Source organism: Merops nubicus, unplaced genomic scaffold (assembly GCF_000691845.1).
Source record: "Merops nubicus isolate BGI_N331 unplaced genomic scaffold, ASM69184v1 scaffold9891, whole genome shotgun sequence".
NCBI classification, from domain to species: domain Eukaryota; kingdom Metazoa; phylum Chordata; class Aves; order Coraciiformes; family Meropidae; genus Merops; species Merops nubicus.
In genome coordinates this window covers 64,817-86,598 of record NW_008586454.1, presented here as the reverse complement: position 1 = coordinate 86,598, position 21,782 = coordinate 64,817, and the positions used below count along the sequence as shown (strand labels likewise).

The following is a 21,782-nucleotide window of genomic DNA, read 5'->3' as shown; positions in this document are numbered from 1 at the left end:
GCGTGTGGTGCTGGGTTAGATTCAGTAATTTATAAGTAAAGAAGGAAAATGAAGGCATCACTTAGTTGATAAGGCAAACCATGACCTAGTACGTAAAATACTCCATTTTTTTATGGCCTAGTATAAAACCAGAGAAAGAAACTTCTTGCTTATGAGCTAGCAAAGAACAGTAAAGAAAAAAAAAAAATAAAATCCACCCAGGATTAGGTAGCACATTTTTTTATACCTATTTTTAAACTGATTATATTCTATTGGTAGTTAGAGTTATTCTTTCACTACTTTTTTACTGTTGTTGGTTCAGTGGATCTCAGTGTTAGTGATGAAAAAATCCTGGAGTGATTTGGTACTTGTTCTCTGCATTAGATAGAGGTCATTGCCTCCTCACCTGCTAATCAGTGCTCTTGATTCTCGAGCATGTTGAAGCACACTTATTTTACGAACAGTTGTTTTTTCATATTGTTCTGAGGAAACTCAGAGCTGTTGATTTGGCTGGGGAAGACAAGTAATTAGTTTCCCTCTCCATCTGGATGAAACTTTCTTTAAGAAACTTCCCAGCAGTCTTTTTAAAAAGGTTTTTTAAAAGGAGCTTGTGCCTAACATATTTAGAGCTTTTTTTTTTTTTTTAATAAGCAACCATGTCTGAAAAATTCCTTGTATCTGCAAATGCAGGAATGTAAAAGAACAGTCCCTGTAATCTCCCAAAAGGCACTAGCACGGCTGGGTGTCTCTGGGATGTTTACATTCTGCCATACACCTATACTAAAACAGTTCATCTCTTACACTATCTAAAGAAAGCAGAGAGAATTAAAACATTTCCCTGAAATTAAGAAGGAAAATTAACCTTAGTTAGTTGCTCTTAATATTTTCATCATTCTTCTCTTGGTGTCAGAATAAGCTCTGATTTAATAATTTAAAATAAGCCTTGCATAAAACATTTAACTTTAAAAAAATAAATCTGATTTCTTGGATGAATAGACTTTTGTCTCTAAAATAGCTGCGGAAGTAAGAGGGGACTCTTGGCCTTGCTTCCCAGTTTAGCAGGGGCTAAATTGTAAGGGTGTTGCAAATTACAGAGATCACAGAATCACAGAATGTTAGGGGTTGGAAAAGACCTCCAGGGATCATCGAGTCCAACCCCCCTGCCAGAGGGTTGTGGAAGCTGGTCTCCTTGATGCAGTTTGATAATGCAAGTAGGCAGCAGGTAAGAGGATGTTTCTCAGGTCTCTTTTTACAGTGGAACTTATAGAAGCTATTGACCTTACAAATTTTAGGAAACTGAAATTCACTTTCAAAACAAACTCTGTGGCAAATCATATTATTTTGATTTTCAAGTCACATACAAACAATATTAACTTCGCACCTTGAGAAATGCTAGGACTTTATGTCTTAAAATTCTTGGTTTTGACAGTGCAGTTTTTAAGAACTGCTCAAAGTAGCACTACTGTGGTAAAGGTTTTATCACCTTCTTCTTCAGCTTCTCATTCTGTTGCTTTTTTTTTTTTTTATGGCTGGTTTTCCTGCAACAGGTATTGCATGAATGATGTGAGCAAAAGAATACAGTTCTGAAGCAGGAGTAGTTAGAGCAGTCTTTAAAAAGCTGAATATGTTCATAGGTGCTCTGTTTATTAGGTAGATAATGCTTGGCCCTGAATGCTTTTTTTTAATGATTTAGTAAGAGAGGGACTGTAACACAGGGATATTTCCATAACTTTTTAAGTGGTTTCCTTTAGTAAAATTCAGGCTGCTAACAGCATTATATGTTTGAACTCCTAGAACATTTTGAACTCTTGTTACTTGTAGCTGGTGACAACTCTTCAGAGCAAACCAGCTGATCTCCTGCTGCACCATCAGTGTTAGAAGAGGTGAGTAGTGAAGAAGATAAATGGGAAAGTGTAGCAGGGTTGTGATGGTTACATGAGTTGATTGATATTGGTCAGGTTGTCCACAGAGGTCAGAGGTGTTTAAAAGTGTTTAAAAATGCCCATAACTGGTTAAGAGCAAAAGACAAGGTTCTGACACATTGTGTGATGTTCTCACCACTCTTCTACTGGCTGTGGCCAGTAAGTGGCAAAACTGAGAGGAGGAAGCATGGCAGAGAGGATCCTGGTGACTTTGGAGCCTCCAACACCTTACCATGTCTCTGGACAGAATAGCTTTTGAGTAGTCTACGTTATCTGTGGAGGTCTTTAAAGTACTCTGCTTGGTGTCTTCTGGGATTAACTGTTTTTACTGTTGATGCTTTTTCTCTTACCCTCCTCTACCTCTCCCTCTTTCTTTTAAAAAACAAAATTATTTGGTTCCCATGATGGTTTTCCCAGTTTTGTGGTGGTGGTGAAAGTGTTTAGGTCCATTGCCCTTCCTTAGATCATGTTAGGTCTGGAGGACCAACGTGACCTACAGGCCTATTGGGGCTGCTCAGGGGAGTGTAAAAGTACAAGGCAGGTGGGTAGACATGTCTCCTCTCTGCATGATACCACTTCATGTAGCTTTATGATCTGGCAAAGCAGTAAATTGGCTGTATTAGGGCACAGGAATCTGCTTACCTGGGAAGGTGTTAGCAGTGGGATGAGAGAGGAGTCTAACCTGTGCGATTGATGATGAGTAAGTGAAGTTCAGACAATAGCTGGAAGAGCAAGTGCAATAGTTAAAATAGGATGGTAAAAGAAGTAGAAGGGCTGAACATTAAGCAAACGTGGCCTGGTTTCTGCAGTGGGGTACTGAGTCAGTTGCTGCCCTAAGGCACAGGGTCAGCCTGCACATTAGGAGGATGCTGGACTCTGTTCCAGGAGACAGAAGATAATGTGTGTTGTACCACAACTTGTCATTTCCGTCTTTTCAAAAAGGAAAGTTTTGTTGAATTTGATGTTCAGATGTCAGTGAAGAGGCCATTGAGGACGATAAAACAGCTGTTTCAATGGGCTTCAGAGAAAAATTGTTATGAATATTATTTTGGAACTATGTGCAAGCTCACTCACCTGGTGAGACTTCACATTATATTAAGTCTCATGTCACCAAATCTGGGCAGTGTAGTTATTTCTAGTCAGTGTAATTACAAATTTTACTTGGATACTAGTAAAAAATTGTTAGATTAGTGAAGCTATATCTTTTTCCTTTCTGTGGAAGATAGTGGGTAGCTCCTTGCCACCATTTCCCAGTCATCATTCTATTTCTACTCTTAACTAACATTTTCAAAGTCATTAGTATTAACCTTTTGTTTGTACTACATCACAAGTTTACTTGAGGGTCTTTATGTCATAGCTCGTCTGAAGTGCTGGACTTCTTTTGCTGTGACTTCTGACTAGGTTCTCATTCTCTAAGACGGTCAGCTGAAGCTTCTTCCTTTCTGGTGTAATCTCCATCACTTATGGTTCCCTCTCTGCCTCAGAGGGATGGATCATATCGTTCATCTGTTTTTCTTGTGGTCTGGATTTGTGTTACCCTTTCAGTGTTTTTTGTGCTTGTACTGCAACCTAGAGGTCTTCCTCCTTGCTTTTGTGTAAGTTGCTTGGGACATCATGAATAAGGCTTGTGCCCTGCCCTAGTAGAATGTGTTTCCAGATTCCAGCTCCTGACAGCAATTGGGTGGAAAGGACTTATGCCTCCTTAAAAAGGCCACGAAAGGGACCACGAGAGGTTCCCAAAAGCGCAGGGGCTCCTGAGATGGAGCTGGGACAGATCAGTACTGGGAGGAAAAGTGTTGACTCCCTCCTCTGTCAGTTTTGTTTCAATTTTTATTTTTCCTGTTAAAACCATCAAATTCCAAATAATTCTTCACTATTGAAATGTAACAGTTTTCACTCAAAAAAACCCCATGAAATGGTTTAGCAATAGCATCAGTTTTCCAATTTTTGTTAACTCAGGATTAAATAAAAAGGAAGAAACATCAGTTGATTTAAATTATTTGCATTTTTTTTTTGTAGAGGACATGACATAAGAATGTATGTTTTTAAACAAAGAAAGGATAATCATTAATTATTTTTTCTGCAGAAGGCACTGACTCCTTCAGTTCCAAATGTATCTCAGCATGCAAGTTGTTTTTCATACAAGACTTACACAGTTTTCTTTCTGAATTCCTCAGCTGTGCCTTTTTAGGACTGTTACGTGTTGTTTGCTTAGTTATCTGATTTCTGTTTTATACCTCAGAAAGGGTAACGGTCATTTGGGAGGAACTGTGGGAAGCTGGAACGTAAATTCCTTATTGTGGATATTGCACATTTCTGACTCACAGTTCTTCAGTTGTGTAAGGAGGAAGTCTGCTTGTGGGCTGTGATTATTTTAAAAAAAACAAATGGAAGTATACGAAAATAAAGTTTTCCAGTAACCTACATTACAAAACTTCCAAGAAGCTGAAATATGACATTTTATGCGCATTATTCAATGAGCTCATTTATATGCTTGTGGAAAACTTGCCCCTAGTAGGTGTTACTGCTGGTGGAGAAGCACCAGATGAGAGCCCTGTGAATAAAGCCTCAGCCCGCGCCACTTTGCTGGTGTGCCTCTGCTCTGATGTGGTGAGGAGGGGGAACCTTCTGACCAAGGTGTGGGGCTTTTTTGTCTCAGCCTGTGCAGTCTTGTTAGGATGCTGCCAGGTAGCGTGCATGTGATAGGAGATTGAATGAGGGAATTGGAATTAAGGTAAGTTGTACAGAGGGCAGAACTATCTGTTATGTGTGAACAACTTTTAACTCCAGCTGTGGTGGCCAGGTCTAAACTCCTGTGTGGGGTCTGGAAGTGAAACCTTTGTTTTGACCAAATCCAGACCTGCTCATGAGTCTCATAATGAAACACTTGATGAGTAAGCTGCTTCTGGTTCCTATGTAGGAAAATACCAGGATTCATTAAAAACACTTTTGTTCCTCGTGGATGTGAGGAAAAGTATGAGTATATTGCCTGAGGGTGGGAAACTAAGAAGTCAGTTACTAGAATCATAAAATGATGAAATGAAAATAGTAACTTCATGTATTTCTGAATCATGTTGGGAGATTTGTATTATCATATTGCTTGGAAGATCTTGTCATGGACTATAACTCTTCTCAGAAAAAAAATCATTCTTTGCCACAGGAGCAACCTGCATTGTAAGTATTAAGCAAATAATAAAGTATTAGGAGCAGACAAGGGAGTCTGTATTATCTGACATGGTAAGTAAAAGTTTAAACATACCAGCAACCTAATTTTTGTCCAGATCCTTGTAGGCATCAAGGCGAAGGAGAGTTTGCAGGAGGATAGTGGGATGGTGATGTTGCTAATACTTTAGGGACAACAAGGGGAGAACCACAAAGATGCTGGCTTGAAAGTTTGACTTTAACAGAAGCATCTCAGTTCTGAATGAGAAATGATAGGCAAGGTAGAAATAGGCTGTGAAAGACTTTGAAGGTGAAGATAAGCCATTTATGTTTTATGCAATAGAAAAGGGGGCTCATCGGAGGAATACAAAGAGAGAGGTAGAATAAATTGAATTATATTTGTTGCAGGATTACGATTAGACTATCAGCAGGACAGGCTCGCACTGGCAAGAAAGGGAATTGAGGGATGAGCTGGCGATAGCTGAATGTTTAAGCTATGAATATGAAATGAGCTAAATTGTGGTTTTGGGTTTGAACTTTTTTATGTGTGCGTGTGAGTGTTTTGCTTTTTTTTTAATTTGCAGAATCAGTCACAGAGGCATTTTGAGGTGGAGGTCTAAATAGATGTGAGTTCAAGGTAGCATAGTAGTTCTTGGTCCCAAGTGACAAGCAAAATGGAGGTGGTGGTTACGATTTGCTGAAGGAAGGTACAAGGAGATCTCTATTTCCTTTTATAGAGTTTGAGATACAGTTCACCTGTGATGTGAATTGGTAATCTGTGCTACACACTTCAGCTTGGACAGAAGGAAACAAACAGAAGGTAGAGAAACAGACCTGTGAGTTACAAGCATGGTCAAATTTACGATCTTGACAAGTGGAGGAGAAAAGGCTGGTGCCCTGCAGGATTCAGGTGGTTGCTGGTGAAGTGAAAAATGCAATGGGCGGCAGGTGAAGACCAAATTGAGAGTTGATCCGTAGTTGTATGTTGAATGAACAGGGGAGAATGAAGAAACCTTCAGGCGAGGTAAAATCTAAGATTTTGAAAATATTTGTTGTTGTTATAAATAATGCTATAATATGTGCCATATATAATATTTACTGTGATGTATTTATTAAAAAAATGTGCAGGAGGGAGAGACAAGACCTACAGGAAATATAAATAGGGAAAGATCAAATGGGTGGTAAGTAAATTCACAAAATTGGGAAGTCGGACAGTAGGTAACAGCAAAGGGGCTAGAAGCATCCAATTTGTGGAGGAGAAGACTCAACACCCTCCAGATGTGGAAGGCATTAACTCTTCTATTTGCAGTCCTTTGATTAATGCTTGTATTACTCGTACACAAACAGGGCCTTTGTTTTCTCTAAAGTTTAGTTGATTGAGTTTCTACCTGTTTCACAGCTTACACGGATCCACGTCTTGCTTGTCTTTGGCAAGTGTTTTTTTACAGACTAATACTATACTCTGCTCTTAAACTGGCAGTTCACACTGAATGAAAAAGTACAGCAACAGCAATAATAAGGGAATATTAACATCCAGATTCACTCAGAAATAGTGTTTTTCAATATAAGTACATTCAGCAGTTATCTAATCCTCGTAACTGAATGATATATCATCAGCACAGCCCAAACATTCAAAAATACCCTGGACTTCAAACGTGCTAACACATTAGTATTGCTACATCAAACATTTGGGAATGGGAAGAGTTAGAGAATGTTTATTTGCTATTCAACCTTAATTTGTCCTACCTATGCACAGGGTTTAAGTTTTAATAATAGATTTAGATGTCATGTGATGATGCATGAAGTAACCACCAAATATATCTAGATTTCTTCACAGCACTTCAGCTGTTCTTCTATTCAAAACATCTATTCAAACCCATCACGAGTTAGCTTTCCCCAGTAAAGGTGCTAGTGGGGCTGAGACAAAAGCTGGGTGCTGGGCAGCTCCCTCTGGGAACACCAGTGTGAGATGAGTGCCCGCAGCTCTTCCAGGCTTTGCAGAGCTGCTGAACAGTGGTTTTCAGACCACAGCTTCAAGGTAGCCACTGAGAGTTTGTCTACAGGCTTTTAGATCTAGCCTGTTGCCTTCATGGGTATATTAAATATCTAGAAGCACTAAAGTCTGACTGTTTTGTCCAAATACATCACCGTGTCATCGCGTTAATGAAGTATCAGTCTTGTACACCTACAGCAGAAGAAGATGTGTGGAAACAAATCTGTGTGTTCATTCTTGAATTTTTTTGTTTTATTTACCATAAAAACGAATGCTAGGAAGAGAACTTGGTAGAAGTCTCACTTATTTTATGAGAACAAGATAATTGTCTAAGCTCTGTGTGGCTATTTGTGTGGCATGGGTGAATAGAGATTACTTAAGGATATGTCAGTTAGAAGGTGGCACTTTTTCTACCAACATGAACTCATGAGAGGGCACAGTATAATGTTATATCAGGTGTTTCTGTGATTCCAAGATTGAATCATTTGAGTTGAACTGGGAAAGTGAAAATGCAGCCTGCAGTGCCATCTGCCGGACTTTTAAATAAGTAAAAAATATTGTTTCATACTGCATCTAAAAACCATTTAATCATTTTGGAGAGATACCCAAAGTTTTATTGTGTTGAGAAAGTATGTTAAAAAAGATAGATCCATTAAGCAAGAAATGTGGCTGGAGTGATCCAGAAGAATATTTAAGGGACTTGTAGTTCAGTAACATTAAAATGTTTTAATGATTATTATTTTTAATATAAAACCAGTAATGATACAATATTAAATAAGTAAATATATAGGATTATGAAAATTTTAATTTTTTTCATCTACATGTAGAGGGGTATTTTTATAATTAGTTCAAATTTTGTATCTAATAGCTCTTATTTTCTTGTTCAATGCTGATGATAGATTTGAGTATTAACGGATCAAATCTTACGGAACAGATAAATACATTTTCTTTTGACAGGATCAAAGATTTGCAGTTTCAAGTCAGAGGACATTTAAACTGAGTAACAAGAATGGTCATTAACTTTTATGTACTGCCTGCTAAAGTCACTACCATAAAAAAAACATAAACCAAAGCAACAAACCAGCCGTACAAACAACAATAAAAAGCTTATACAAAATATTAACATGGGAAGACATTTTTTCCATTTAAGATTTTTTTTCTGTTGTAAAACACATGTTCAAGGAAATCTGTTGAAGATACTGATTTCAAACATAAATATTGATTTTTAATAAGAATATGTGGCAGATATTTTTGGTCAACATTTTAAAACTAAATGCTGAATTTTACTGTATTTGTTATTGCATTGATACAAAACACGATTTTAACCATTATTAACAAGTACTATAAAATCTGAACTAACTGGATTTCATATTTATGTCCTGATGTGAAGAGTACACTTGCAATGCATTGCTCCCTCTTGCCATCTTCTGCCTCCTGTATTTCTCACTGGTGAAGGAAGCTTCCTATGACACTTTGTCAGCCTTATTTATATATGTCCATTGTAAAGGCTTGAAATAGTTTCCTCTATTTTTTATTCCAGTATTTTGTTTTATTTTTTTCCCCTTCATCTTTGGGGGCTGTATGGGTGAGGAAACCTCCCCTTTCTGTCAATGCTGTTGACTTCAGTAGTGGAACTGGATGAATTTTGGGGGCACATGATGAAAAATTGTGTGGATATATGCATATATTTCTCCTACATAGTAGCTTCATTGGTCTTTCTGTCAGAGGGGATTGAATTGATATTTGCCCCAAGGATCCCCCAAGCCACTGTATCATATGCTGTTAAAGACTTAACCTAACCTTTAGGTGCCTGTCTACATTAAAGAATATTTAATAGACTTAAATTGTCCTTCCATCTGATGAAAATGTGCTCTGTAGCCTGGAGGTTAGGAACAAACTCAAAAAATATCTATTTCAGTTCTTGTTTAGTACTTAATATACTCTATGTATAAGGCAAATACTACTTCAGTGTAAAGCAAAACTATTGAGAAGGATTTGCTGCCTCTGTTATAGAATACCCAGAGATACAGAGATCCTGTCATTCCTCAGAAAGATGGGAAAGGTGGTTAAAACCTTGCAAAAGGAATAATTGAACCAAATGTGCTGTGGGGCGGGTAAGATTCTTTCTGCCCTGTGAATTTGGCAATCATTTTCTCAAATTCCCTTCCTGCTGTAAATAACATGTTAGGATTTCTCTGGTAATGCAGAATATGACATGCAAGATAAGCACTTGGTTTTGAACCCATGAACCTCATGGTAAAAAGGGTCTTACACTCATGCAGAAAGTAAGCAATCTATAAATACGTGATAATTTATAAAGAAATGAAATCTCCTTTTATCTAAGTTTTGCTTAGTTGTTTGAATGTTCATCTACCCCTGAGTGCACATAGAAGAGCAAAACAACATTGTATTAATACATTCCCTAAGCTTCATATGAGGATGAAAAGAATTTAGATGTAGACTGTCTAATTGAAAAAGAACAGGAGGAGGGACAGTGCTTGCTGTTACCTTCCCTTTCCATGCTAGTGGAGTCAGAGCTTTTAGTCTTGCTGTAACAGAGGTGAACTGAATTTAGTTTCCATGGTTCCATTTTTTAATAGAATATTTGATGTAATAAGAATTTTATCTGTAGACCTCTCCATTATTTTATTGCATTCTTTAAGGTGGTTATTATACAAATTCCTGAATGTCTTCAGTTGTTTTTATTCATTGTGAGCAGCAGTGTAAAACATATGTGTAATCCAATAATGGGGGAGAAGCATTAAATTTCTCCAGTATTGTGCCTAGGTTTTTTGACCTACTTCTTTTCTCGTCTTACTCAATACTGCAAACAGGTTAATAAAAAATTAAAAGTAACCCCCCAAAATGCCAGGTTTTTCATTAGCATAAAGCTAAGTATAATGCATCATGTTTGTAGTGAAGGAGAGTAGATTGTTTAGCTTTTGCTGTTGCTGCATTCTCACTATAGTGTGCTTGCGTGGAGTAGTTGTTTTTAGTGTGAGTTGGTTGATTTATGTAGTTACAAGTAGTGATACTCCAGTCCAAATGGAATATGTGTGTTTTTCCACAATTCCTTAAAGTGAATTATCATTTTCTAGGCTTGAATATCATCTTAAAATATCCACTTCACTAAAAACAGTATTTAATACAAATACCACTGAAAGCTTTTATCTTAAAAGTCAAAACAAGTCCACCACACACACCTACACAAAATTCCACAGAAACAGAATTGTCTCACTAGAAATACATTGGTTAGATGGTGTGAGTCTCAGTGTTATTTGAGGGAGTAGGTAGCTCAAAGCAGGTAGTGCAGATGATGGGTATCATCAAGACCTCTCCAGACAACACACCTGCAGTTATAATTTATTAAACTCAAGATGCTCTATTTCCATTAGTAATCTCTTTAGCTATTCATGAGCTTTTTTTAAATGTTATCCATGGAGATATAGATTTGAAGCAACATCTGGAGACGTGGGTGAAAAGTCTGGGGGTTCTACATAGCCTAGTGAAAAGACTGTTGTTAAACTTGCCCTGCTGGATGCTCCTCCTTGGGCTGGCCTGGGATCTTTCTTTGCTGAAGCTCATGAAAATCAGTGTTAGGAGTTGCAGTGCTGTTCTGGTATAGCAATGGAAATTTTTCTGTCTTACATGCTTTGATGCAGTAAAATAATTAACAGCTGAAATCTGATCCTTTTAAATTAAGCCTCAGGGTGAAGTAAATTAAGTTTCATGGCAGCTGAGCTCATTGCTAGTTGCTGCAAAAAGTGTGATCCTGCCTTTTACTGGTTCTTTTCACTTTTGGCCTCAGGAGCTCATGTCCTCCCTCACTCCCAGCACTCCAGTACCCTGCTCAGAGCAGAGTGATTCAGGTAGGAAAATTATAGGAAAACAATATTTAAAAAAAAATGTATTTATTTTGTAGCAGAACTAATTTTCTGTTGGTTCAGGTTGATGGGTTAGCTCACTGAGGGGGATCTCATGAAAGGCAAAATTGGCACCTGAGGAGCAGTAACAGCACGTGGCCAGGAGCACGAGAGGAGCTGGATTTCCCCTTTTGGAAGTGCCTGGCTGGACCTTTACCTGATTCCCCTATGAAACTTCATCTTTGCAAAGCAAATCTCATAGAAACCAAGAAGAGGACATGCTTTTTTTTTTTTTTTCTCAGAGATAATGTAATGGCAAGGAAGCTTTTCTCACTAAATATTTAATTATTATTATTTCTGACTTACAGAAGGCATAGTGAAGGCTGGAGTTCGGAATGCTTTTCCCTGAGCTCATGATTACGAGCTGAGTCTGTTGGGTAGCAAGACACTTGGCCAGTTAGTGGACATAATGTCAGGCTGTTTGCTATTTGGGGCAGCTGGAGAAGTGCTACTTCTTTGAACACTAGTCTTCATCTTAGGAATCTACATACCTGCTAACAAGCCTGTACACTCCTACAGCTAAGCTGGAAGAAATGTTTGTAATGAGGGACGACAAACTTGACATAGTTTCTCATACTTGACAAGAGGCAATACTACAGTGTGTTAGTCTATAGATTTGATATAGAAGATTGTTCTCAGCCTCTTGTAGGGCCAGTGTTTTGAAAACAGAAGTAGATTTTGCAACACTGTAACTGAAGGTTGATTTATGTGTGGTTTTGGTTTTTTTTTTTGTTGTTACAGCTGCTGTATAAATAATGTTAATTAAAAAGCAACACAAATTTGGTCAGGCAATTATATTTCTGCTTTTATTCTGTACATGGTAGATACTTCTATTTAAGACTATGTATTTTTTTGTCATCTTTTTTGTATTTGGAACAATTTCTAGTCAAGTGAAATGATTTGGTCATGACCTTTGAAATAAACCTAATCAGAATACATATGCCTGTTATTTTTTTCCCCTCTAGATTCTTCTGTAGTTTTCCGTGTGCAGTATGTATTTGATATGAGGTACATTTATTATTGTGAACGTGCCAAGAATGTTAGGTAGAGTTACAAATTGAAAGAGAGATATACACAGTAGTATTTCCTCCTATTCTTGCTATATAAACTTTTTTCTCATCTATGCAGGAGGTTGCATCAACAATTTGAAAGCTATAAAGAGCAAGTAAGAAAGATAGGGGAAGAAGCCCGCCGTTACCAGGGAGAGCACAAGGATGATGCTCCAACATGTGGAATCTGTCATAAAACAAAGTTTGCAGATGGTTGTGGCCATTTATGCTCTTATTGCCGGACCAAGTTTTGTGCTCGATGTGGAGGTCGTGTCTCTCTGCGATCAAACAATGTAAGTCTCCTGATGTGTACTCTTAAAAAAAAGCCTCCTTGACATTGTCACGCTGCAGATTGTTCACCTTAAGTTTGGCATTTCATGCTTCATTTTACTTAATTGTTTCAATCATTACTTCATTATGAGGTGTGTATAAAGTAGAATAATGTATTTAATGATTGTGGAGACACTTAGGATTCACAGAGTCAATTGAAAAAAAAAAAAGAATAGTGTGAAGCTCTACTGAGTGATAGCTTAAAGAAAACATACACGTTTCTCATAGAAAGAAAGAAGAAATCTTTTTGCTCAGGTACAGCTCCACATTGTTAATTTTTCTTGAACTCATTTTGGTTTAGATTTCTTTTTTTACAGAGCTTTTCATATACTTAAATAGATTTCTCATACATAAAATAATTTTTTTTTTTGGTTAGCAAAAAAACCCAACCAATTTTCTTACCACAGTAAAAGTGTTATGTGACTTTTATTTTAAATTTATTAATAAAGTAAAACTATAGATTTATCTGGATTAGGCAGTCTATTTTCAGGCAGGTGAGTTAAATCTTTCTCCCTCTGATCCACAGCTGCAATAGCTGTCACAAAACTGAAGGGTATCTGAGAACACCCTCCGTTCTGTCAGTCCCTTACAGGGGACTGGCTGCTCATTTGTACACAAGTGGTAGGATCTATATTCAAAAGATCATTATCTAGTGATTATTTTTGGCTGATCTTCTAGGGCTATAGTGTGTAATAAAACATTTGACAAATATCCTTTCATTGCATGAATAGTTTTGTTATCTATCATGAGATGATAACTGAGGATGGCTTTAAGGTGCCAGTCTTTCACAGGGGAAACGTATTAATACAAACTCAGTAAAAAGTGGTCACATATCCTATAGCAGATGATCCTGTTCACAATGGAAGTAGTTTATGGCCTTTTTTCACTTTGAGCTAAACACTAATGGAATAAGGCTTCTGAAGTTTCATGTAAACTAAAAAAAACCCAAACAACAACAAAAAAACAAACCTCAGGAAAAAAATGCATTTCATCTTTATTTTCGAAGTTTTCCATAACCCTTATGTACTTGTGAGTCCATTAAATTAAATACACATTCTGAAAAAATTTATGCAGGGTGTATTGAACAAAATTTTTCACATATTCCTATTTTAATATAAATGGATGCATTACATTGTATTGCCTGCAGGTGGTGTCATCAGAGCAAGTCTATTAAAAAATAGTTTATGTTATACAATTAATTAGAATGCATATGATACAGTTTATTTTTACTCAGAAAAAAATGCTATATATTTTAATTATTTTTCACCCACTGTTTCAAGTCACAGAAATGAAAAAGTGTCCATTCATTTGTAAGTTGCATTTTGTTTATTATATTGTTCATGCTTCTGTGGGTTAGGGTGGGAAAACATGTTTTCTACATATGCAGTAATGTCATCTTTTTATTTAAAGCTTTTTAATTTTTTTTGGTTTTTATGTCTTTGTAGAGAGTTATTAGAATTGCATTTCTTTGAAATCTGTCTGTTAATACTTGCCTGTTTTATTCTTTTTCTCTTCTTTCTTTCTTTTCTCTTTTTATTCTGCTTCCTTGGATGCTTTCCCAAAGGAGGACAAAGTGGTTAGAATCCATGCTTTTTATCATTTATTATTTTAATGTTGTTAGTTAACTGGGAACCACACTCATTTTAAAATCATCCAAAGGGGAGGGGGGAAGAACAGGAATCCTAACACCCAGGCCCTGTCCATCCTCTAGCTGAACATACGCTTCAAAGATAGACCAGGAACGAAACCCAAGACTGTTGCAAAATTAGGACAATAAAATAAAATAAATTAATTAGAAACTGAGAATTATTAATAGGGTAGACAGTAGAGGATGTAATAAAGTGTAATAAAGATTTATTTCACAGAAATGTCTTTGATATTTTTGATTTTTTACTTTTTGCATGCAAGGTCTTTCCATTAGCTTCAGGAAATCTAATTTTGTATTTTAATTGCAATTTTACATTGATTTACATGGTTTGCTGTGTTTCACTTCTGGCTGCAGCAGAAATTCAGTGAATTCTTGTGAAATCAGCTATTTGTTTTACATATGGAATAGTATGCATAAGCAAAGTATAACCTCTTAAAACTGGACATAAGTATAGTGAGCGATATGGAGTGAGACCTTTGGGAATGTGTAGTTACAATTTCAAAAATCTGTTAAACCTTTAGGATCAAGAACTGGCATATTCAGCACTAGCACCTTTGCCTTATCTGAAATAGGTGATGGTAGTTCCCCGTTGATCTCTGTGCCCTGTGCACGAAGGAAGGGGGGACTGTACTTGAGCAGAACAATGCATGTCCACTCTTCTCAGGTGGGTCTGCCAAAGGTGGTATTCCAGATGTTAACCTGGAGACTTAGAGTGGGACTTAGCCAGCTTTAACTTGGAGTGGGTTTTAGCCAGCTCCAATTCAATGTAGTTTTTGATGTATGGACAATGGTGTTACACTTGTATGAAGAAGTGGTGGTATGCCCCTACTGACATCATTGCAGAGCTCTAACCTGCAATTTAGTACTGTGCAACACCCAGAAAAAATTATTTCTATCACACCTGCATATTGCAGCAGGACTTTTTTTTGTTTGTTTTTCCTAAGGCGGTAATGTTCTGAGACTGTGATGGTTTTCCAGATTGCTGTGGAATATAACTTGCTACAGGTTCATTTCAGTGTTCTCTATGTTATACTCTGAACAAAGTGCTGAAATAGTCCAGGACTTCCAGATTTTTTCCATTCTATTGATCTAAATGTCTTGGAATAGAGTGAGAGAAAGTTTCAGCTTGATACTGCTTTCTCACTAAAACCATGCATCATTGGTGCATCAACTGCAATGTATTAAAAGGCTGCTGCACTTGCAACAGACTCTTCTTTAGGGCCAGAAATAGCTCCTAAGTGGCAGAAGTGACTTTGGATGCAGTTTAGCCACTTAGGTTTTGGAGTACAATCCAGGTGAACCTCACCTGGCCTGCGCATATGCTTGAGGCATCCTTCACAATTCTGTCTGGAACAAAAACTTGGCTAGATCTGCATGCAGTAGACAATGTATTTGATGAGGTAACAGCTTAGGTGTTAGTCCTTGAAAAATATCATTTAGGATGCAGAAAATAGACTCCACTGCACTCCAGTGCTCTGAAGACATGTGTCCTGAAGACTTGCCTTACTCATTTGGATTGTCCTCAGTTCAATTGTATATATCCCTATTGTTTGCACTTGGCTTGATTTAGGTGTTTCCATATTGAACTACAGGCTTCCACATTCCAAGAAAATGCCCTAATCCTATACATGAAAATCTTTTCTATACTTTGTGGTGAAGCTGAGCTACATGTCTTTAACAGCTGAAAAATTATGGGATTCAGAGTGAGAGTATCCAATAATTAGTCCTGAATGTGTGGGGAACACAGAGAATGATTTTATGAAGTAGGATTGCTTTAGCAGTGCTTGTCTCTGAAAGCTAATGGAATATATAGAATTAATTCCAAAATATTAACATATACCTAGTAAGTAACATCTTTGATAAACAGAACAATTGGTGTCATTTCTACAGAGCAACATGAGAAAAATATTCTTTTCAGTGGCTCAACATTCCTGAATAATCTGCATATAAGGACAAACCCTTCTTTATCTGATGAGTTTAGTGTCAGTAAACACTTTTAAAACATGTTTATAAGAGCCTTGTTCTTTCCACACAAATTTTTACCACAATAAATTATATTAATGTTAAAACATATGTGGCAAGTTCCTACAAGTTAGGGGTGCGTCTGTTGGAAAGGGTGATGAACTCTGGGTTACCAATGTGCTAAGCCAAGGGAAAAGTCAAGCATTCAAGGTATTTCCTGTAGATTTGGAGAATTAGTATTAATGAGACCTCACCTGGGATGTTATGTTCCATGTGTTACCCATCTTTGACAAATGCAAACTGACAGGCACAAAGAAAGTCATATGGAGGATGAACAAAGACATGGAGAGCTGCTTACAGGAGAGAAGACTGTAGAGACATTAGGGGGACAAAAGCTACAGCAATTATAATTGATATCTAAAAGTACAGCATTGATACCTAGACGTACAGTAATTTTAGACAATAAGGATAACCTTCAAACAGTGAGAAGCAGTGAATGCATAAAAATAAATGTAACTTGGCCATAAATGCTCTTTGCCTGGAAAATTATTTTTGCTATCAGTAGAATAAAGCCTTGGGAAATGTTTTGATGTGGGCTTATTAGAAGGAAAAATAACCCAATAAAATTTTAAAGGTTACATTTGATAAGTTTAGGAAAGAATTCATGTGATGTGGTTGCTTGTGGCTGTAAGGAAATGTATTAGGTGCTTAAGAGGTCCCTTACAACTGTTGCTTCTAGCTAAATATTTTAAAAATGTAAATCCTCTGTAGTACTTTGAAGTTGTTCTTGACCTTTTCAAGTAAGCACCCAATATGTCGTTAAGAACTGGTTGAAAAAATACGTATCAGAATGTATTGTTTTCTTCTCATTTAAAATAATACAGGCCATCTTAAAACAGTGATTACTTGTAGGGTGAGTTAGTAGGCACCTTAGGCTTATCAAGAGACTCTAGTACACTTACAAAATGAATTGGCAATAACTAGTACGTCGTAGTGGCTAATGAGGCACGTAACTTTTAATGATTCTTACTCTAATAGGTCAGAACACATATCTAAATATGTGTCTTAAATGCTTGTATGTTTTTCTTTCATGTCTGAGAGTAGGTTTAGACTACGTAAACTTCCTTAGAAAGATCTTCTTCAGTCCGAGAGTGGTGAGACTCTGGCACGGATTGCCCAGAGAGGCTGTGGATGCCCCCTCCCTGGAGGTGTTCAAGGCCAGGCTGGATGAGGCCTTGAGCAACCTAGTCTAGTTGAGAGGTGTCCCTGCCCATGGCAGAGAGGTTGCCTGAGATGAACTCTAGGGTCCCTTCCAACTTAAGCCATTCTGTGATTCTATGATTCTTTTGAGTATTGTTTAGCTCCTCATACTTTTCACATAAGCCTGCTCTCCTTTCATACTGTTACAGGCAGACCACATTTAATGGGAGCATTGTCAGATAAGAGGACTGTTGGCTAGTTTGGTTATTCAGATCAGGCTTAAATGTAGTTGTCCAATGAGGCTATTCAGTGTTAATAATGTTAGTAATAATATCATTGCATTTGAAAAGAGTTGGCAGTTCTAAGATTACCTTAGTATACAGAAATGCTGTTAAGTGAATGTGGCAACCTATCCACTGTAAGCACTGTGCATTTGTGTATACTTTTAAAGAAAGCAGAATATTATTAATACAGGGTTGTACATGAGGCAGCATTTAAGAAAGAAGTCATGCAGGTGCTTAGAGGAAAGCTGGCAGAAGGGGCCATTTGCTTTTAATTTGGCACAGTGTTTTCTAAGTGTTGTCAGTTCCTTACAAAGCGTCTACACCTTTGCTCTGGATCTTTCTGTTCTATGTACCAGCATTTTAATTGCCAAAATTATAACGGATTTAAGTCACTTCTCTCCATTCCATTTACTCTTCCCTTTGATGCAAACTATTGGGCTAGTTAGGGCAGTGGAGAGGCCAGCAAAATGTCCGGCTGGCACTTCTCCATGGTTTGGTAAGGAGCAGGCTGAGCCCTGGCTCAGTCCTCCCGATGGCCTGGCTGCTATTGCCTCCTCTGTTCTTCCCTCCAGAGGTGCCACAGCCTTGACAGGTGGTGGAGGCCCCATCCCTGGGGATGTTCAAGATCAGGCTGGATGAAGCTTTGAGTAGCTTGATCTAGTTGGAGATGTCCCTGCTTATGGTGGGGTGTTTGGACTAGATGACCTTTGGAGGTCCCTTCCTGCCCAGACATTGTATGATGCCTTGTAGAGAAAAAAAAAAAAAAAAACAAACACCTAAAATTACAACTTTTTTCCTTGCATCATTCCTGTAAACCTTCTTCCTAGTATTTGGTTAGATAATGCAAAAAAGATGCATTTCCTTTGCAAACACCTGCTACATGAAGTTGTATGTCTCTATTTCTTTCTCCTTATTGAAGAGGAGGTACATTTTGGGGTGCAAAAGTAGACTTGAATGAGAAAATGCAATTTCTTTGAATCAAAGTATTTTGTGAGGTGCTATAGGTATATTGAACTGATATTTGTATAACATTGACAGAATTAAGTGGAAGATCCATGTTCCCAATCGAGCCATATATTTATCCACAGGAATCGGTCTACTATTCCACAGATTTAATTAGGATTACAATTTTTGATCAAATTTAAAGTGAAAAGAATAAGGAGCAAAGGTTGGAAAATACTGTTTTTACCATTTTCCCATGTTTTCCAGAAATGTTCTTAGAACATTTAGACCCGTTTGATTATTCATTTTTCTGGTTAGATAAACAAAGGATGACTGGGAGGCAATCAGGATGTAAAATACATTATAGATCTATAAGAATTGATTTAACTGAGATTAGTAGTATGTGACTGCAGAAAGTAATGTCAGCTATCAGTACTGAAATACTAGAGATTCCCATTTCTGATCTGCCTTTTGCTTAAAATGTTTTCATTTTAGTAAAATGGCAGTGATTTATACTCTGGAAAGAAAGACAACTTGGAAACATATCCCTGATTGTATGTCAGGTGTTTTCACAGGATGTTTGTCCTTTAGTTCCTTTAAATTGGGCTTAAAATTTTCTTACATAATAGCTTGCTAATTTAAGCCTTACCAACATGAGCACAGATGCCGTGCAATTCAGCTGTGTACTAATGGTTTTAACAGAAGTTGCTAATATTGTCTGAACAAAATGTCTGGGTTGTCAGGAATCTTTTTTACCTCCCTTTCACAGATTTCTTTTGTCAAGTTGTCCATTAAAAGGCTAATTTATCTAAGTTCTAACTAATAACAGCTGTACAATCAAAAAAATGCATCAGAAAGAGATAAAATTTCATAGCAAATTACAAAGTGATACCAGGTAAACTCTCTTTCTGTAGACAACCTAATTTGTTTCTTAAAAGATTTGGGGTTTGTACTCATGAGGAAAGAAGCACTGCTTTTCAGTAATCTCTCCCTAGAACTGCTGCTTTCAGCTGATAAATGAAGAAAAAGTAAAAAAGGTTCAGCAAGAAACTGAGGAATTCTGTTATTAAGTAACAAGTAGGATGTAGAGCGCTTTGCCCTCTGGGAAGCTAGCTCACTTTCAGACGAATCAGTGTTAAAATGGTTTAATGAAATCCTTAAAATCAGCTCGTTTTTTGCCAAGTTTGCTGAAGCAACATCTTTAACACCTGTTTTTTGATGTCCAGCTTGCAAAAATTATTAGTTACTTCTTGTACACAAAAAAAGACATCAGGCAGCCGATGCTCATGCTCTGAAGTTAACCAGATCAGAGCTTCTTCATTTAGTGGTTGAACTGTAGAAGAGTCATTACACAGCTTGTTTTTTCTTTTTTCTTCTTCCTTATAGCTAGAAATTAGTATTAAGTCAATAACCACTTGGCTATGCTCCTTGGTTTATCCAGGTTTAGTTTACCTGATAGCCAGAAATGTCTACTTGTCTGTTTACTTGTCATGCAATTCCGTAGTGGATGACCAAGAAAATGTATTACTACTTACTGCAGCCTGCTCTCTTAACACATGATAAAGGGCTTCTGAGTCCTTCATGACTGGTTTTGCTGTCAGCATGCAAGATGGGTAACGGTGAGGTGTGGAGACCCTACAGAAAGAATGTTGGAAACTGTGTAGTATAATGGAGCCAAAATTAAAAACAAGAAACCTAAATTTCTAATCCCCTGCATTGTTAATACTGGACATGTTATCCTATTTTTGGTCTTGGATTGTCAGTACCTTTGTTTCAGTTTAATTGATTCAGGAATATGGGGATTATTTTGAAGGTTTATTTAGTTAAGAAAATGTCAGCAATACCTTTGTGTGTAATAATTCCTTCCATTGCAAAAACTTGTGTTAAAAAAAGTAAATATTGATAACATCTCAAAGGTCGCTCAAGTTTTTCCAAAAAGAGCTTTATTCCACCTCCTCTTGTGTAATCTCATCTATTGGATGTATATTGGATATATATGTGGTATGTGTAAGTAAAACTATATATCCTATACGTTCTTTGAATATACATTCATGTTAATAGACATGCATCCTACTATATGGCTTCATATAGGGAGTATGGGGCAGAATAAAGCTCTTATGAACCACCTTTTGACCTTTGAAATCTGTAAATCATTCAAGAGATTTAAATCAGTTGAGGAATTATTATTTTTATGCCCATTTATCTTGACAAAAAATACAGTATGCCGTAGCAGCCACACAGTCCCAGAATGGTTGAGGTTTGAGGGAAGCTCTGGGAGGTCATCTTATCCCACCCTCACCTAGAGGACCTTGCTTCTGGCAGTGTGGCATAGCCATGTGTCTTCTAACTTGCATGGTGAACTGTGAAAGAGTCAAGGATCTCTCATGCAATGTTTGTTACTTGTTTCCTCATTGTCACTAAGCACATTATAAGTTTGCAGAAAATCTCCTTAAGTTCTGCTAGGGAATAATTCTGTAACTTACAACTTTGGACAAGTGAATTCTAGAGTTTCTCGGAGTCCTTCAGAAAGAGCACCAACAAGTACTGTGCTTTTTGTTTCATCTCAGTGTTCAAACAGAGAGAAAGGAAAAAAAAAAAAAAAAAAAGACTACCAGATTAAGCTTTTTGTTTCCTTCAGTGTACTATTTTCATCATTTTAACACTAACAACCTCACATTGTGTTTGGTCTAATTAAGTTGGTGGTATAGAGCTGAAGAGCAGGAATAGGAGAGGCTTCAAGTGATTCTCCCAGCAAATGCTGTGTATCCTCCTGGCTCAGATGTTCTCTGAGGCATGGGAGATCAGTGTTGAGCTCCATGAAGATTAAAGATTGCCTTCCCAGATGGCAATACATGACTGTCAGTGAAGCGTGCAGAGCACAAGTCTTATGGGAACTGGGGTTGTTTGGCCTGGAGAAAAGGAGGCTGAGAGTAGACATTCTCGGTCTCTACAGCTACCTGAAAGGAGGTTGTAGCGAGGTGGGAATCGGTCTCTTCTCCCAATTAACAAGTGATAGGACTGGAGGAAATGGCCTCAAGTTGCACCAGAGGAGGTTTAGATTGGACACTAAGTAAAATTTCCTCACCCACTACTGGTGGGATGTCTGCGTAGATTGGTCTGGATAGATGATTGTTTTCAAACCGTAGTCACCCCAGGAATCTCTTTCTGGCTCCTCCTCTACTTCATTCACTTCAACATGTTCCCAGTAATGTTACTATCAACAGAAAACAAACAGCCTTAAATCCATGCAAAACCGGCATATAGCAAGCTGCAGTTTCAACTGAGAGGTCACCATATTTATTTGGAACTGTTTTTTCATCCATTCAGTAAGTTAGGCATATTTAATTGTCTTAATTTTCTCCAATGTGCTACTTTTCCAAGTCCTTTA

At 37.4% G+C, this 21,782-nt stretch overlaps 1 protein-coding gene across 1 annotated transcript in view; it reads left to right on the top strand.

Moving 5' to 3' along the window:
* The window catches only part of LOC103780962 (regulating synaptic membrane exocytosis protein 1-like), a 105,662-nt gene that overhangs the window by 24,547 nt on the left and 59,333 nt on the right, over positions 1-21,782 (top strand). Inside the window, exons 3-4 of the mRNA XM_008948667.1 lie at positions 12,108-12,321; positions 13,923-13,934. Of these exons, the coding sequence (XP_008946915.1) occupies positions 12,108-12,321; positions 13,923-13,934 (226 nt within the window). The remainder of the gene's footprint in view (positions 1-12,107; positions 12,322-13,922; positions 13,935-21,782) is intronic.